Source organism: Sinocyclocheilus anshuiensis, unplaced genomic scaffold, assembly GCF_001515605.1.
Source record: "Sinocyclocheilus anshuiensis isolate Anshui unplaced genomic scaffold, SAMN03320099.WGS_v1.1 scaffold173, whole genome shotgun sequence".
NCBI lineage: Eukaryota > Metazoa > Chordata > Actinopteri > Cypriniformes > Cyprinidae > Sinocyclocheilus > Sinocyclocheilus anshuiensis.
The window spans coordinates 684,081-686,671 of NW_015536480.1; the positions used below are offsets into that span (position 1 = coordinate 684,081).

Below are 2,591 nucleotides of genomic sequence, written 5' to 3' on the forward strand. Positions count from 1 at the left end.
TTAATACTAGTTATAGCACAAAATAAACATGACTAAACATCCGAAGGTAAGTTAAAAGAAAGAGTACAACTTTACAATCCGTATCCTGTCTCATGTAATCGCTCAATCAGTGTTTCAGCCGCGCAGAGACGTCAATATAACGGCTTGTAAACAATATGTCACGTAACGTCACATTTACCTCAGAAAAACATTCGGTGACCATAAACTCATTAGTAAGCTAGAAAAATAAACTGTTTGAATAAATCCATCAAGTTTTTATGACAGCCATCATTGTTTATATAAAAAAAATGAATTGAAGTAGAAGTATTATTATGTAATTGTAACTTTATTATTTTAAAAACTTTAAGTGTAATTTTAACAAATCAGTCAATTTTAACCTTCAGTATTATAGTAATGTAGTTCCAACTGACTCCCATGTATATTTTACAGCATTAGTTGAGAGATTTTTTTCCTTGAGAAAATTTGGTATGTACTGTACCTGATATATATCCAAAATAATCGATATCAAATCGAATTGGTAATCGAATCGAATCGCAAGCTTGTGAATGAGAATCGAATCGTGAAATTTGTCAAAACCCAGTCCTACTAAACCCACATTACCAGTGTTACAAAAAATTAATATATGAAATGACAACAACAATATCATCAAATATACCAGTGTTCAATTAATAGTTATTAATAAATAATAAAAAAAGAACTTGTCAAGAACATGTCTTGGGTCATATTTTTACCCCGAAATCAATAAAATGAAACAAGAATATATTTAAATGTTATTATTATATACTATTAAATTATATTTTGCGTAAAATTATTATTTTTGACAGTTACACTTTATTACCAATTTATATTAAATTGAATTGAAAATTTAAATCATTGATATTGTTACTGAATTAAATTGTGTTAACCATTTATACGTGTTCATATTTGTTGTATTGCCTTGAATTCATATTGATTTAAATAGAAAAGTCATATCATGTGTAACAATGTTTTTACTTTACCGAGGATCTGAAGTGTAAAATGAATCAACAATGAGAGTAATGGGTATTACAACCAAAAAACAGCAGTAATATAAAATGGATGATTACTTTTTTTGCGCATTACAGTAATGAGTATTTTGTTGGCAAATATGCTTAATTGACATAAAAATTCACGGTACAATAAATCCTAATGGTCCAAAAATAGGCTCCATTTTCTTTGTAGCTTTAGTTTTGTTTGTGCTTGATTGATTGACTGAATTGGTGATCCTATTGAAATGGTGTTTGTGTGCAGGTGAGCTGCGTGTGCAGAGCGGTGGAGGTCTGGTGCATGCTCTGCTGGCGTGTGAAGGAGCCGCGGCGGGCTCTGCGGAGGCCAACGCCTTCAGCGTGCTGCAGAGGCTTCTGGGTGCAGGACCACACGTCAAGAGAGGATCCGACATCACCAGCAAACTCAGCCAGGGCATCGCCAAAGCCACCGCACAGCCGTTCGATGTGAGTACACGTCATCTGCGATCGCTTTCCTCAGAGTACGGATGATTAGATCTCACTACAGCTTAGATGCTTCTGTTTGATCTTCCTCACAGGCCACGGCTTTCAGTGCTACTTGCTCTGACTCCGGCCTCTTCGGAGTGTATGTCATCTCACAAGCAGACTCGGCCCGCGAGGTGAGTGTTCAGAGAGCAGGGCTAGCTATTTGGTCAAGGACTAGCTCAACTCTGATGTTGTTCTAAACCTGTGTGGCATTATTTAAGCTCTTTTCCATACAGTGACTGTGGCCTTTATTTGTGGGTGAACTGTTCCTTTAATGCTGACGGTGTGAAGTGAGTGATTGACATCTGCATTGATGTCTCTCTGGTCTCTGCAGGTGATCAATGCAGCCATGGCACAGGTGACGGCTGTAGCTGAAGGAAGACTTACTGCAGATGACCTGACCAGAGCCAAGTGAGTCTATCAACACCAGCCAGTCAGCAGAGTAAAAGAAACGCCATTAGCAAAGCCTTTAACGCCCATATAAGCAGTGCTTTTTGAACTAAGAAGAATTCATTTGCTTGTAATTTCAGGAAGCGTTTCTATAAAACTGTAGGCTACATCTACACTTTTTTATTTGGAGTAATGTGCTTTAAGAAAGTAAATGGGGTCAGTTTTGATGTCATGTTAGTTGTTTCTGTCAAGTCAAGTCACCTTTATTTATATAGCGCTTTTAACAATACAGATTGTGTCAAAGCAACTGTACAGCATTAATTAGGAAAATAGTATGTCAATAATGCAAAGTGACAATAGTAAACACTCATTTTTCAGTTAAAGGCAGTTCATCATTGAATTCAGTGATGTCATCATCCAGCTCAGTTCAGTTTAAATAGTATCTGTGCAATCAAGTCGACGATATCGCTGGAAATGAAGTGTCCCCAACTAAGCAAGCCAGAGGCGACATCGGCAAGGAACCAAAACTCCATCGGTGACAGAATGGAGAAAAAACCTTGGGAGAAACCAGGCTCAGTCGGGGGGCCAGTTCTCCTCTGGCCAGACGAAACCAGCAGTTCAATTCCAGGCTGCAGCAATGTCACATTGTGCAGAGGACTCATCTGGTTCCTGTGGTCTTGTCCCGGTGGCCGT

General features: G+C 38.0%; 1 protein-coding gene across 1 annotated transcript in view; it reads left to right on the forward strand.

The window, feature by feature from the left end:
* LOC107674831 (cytochrome b-c1 complex subunit 2, mitochondrial) overlaps window positions 1-2,591 on the forward strand; it is a 16,287-nt gene that overhangs the window by 11,147 nt on the left and 2,549 nt on the right. The window contains 3 exon segments of the mRNA XM_016468983.1: window positions 1,270-1,469; window positions 1,562-1,642; window positions 1,843-1,919. Of these exon segments, the coding sequence (XP_016324469.1) occupies window positions 1,270-1,469; window positions 1,562-1,642; window positions 1,843-1,919 (358 nt within the window).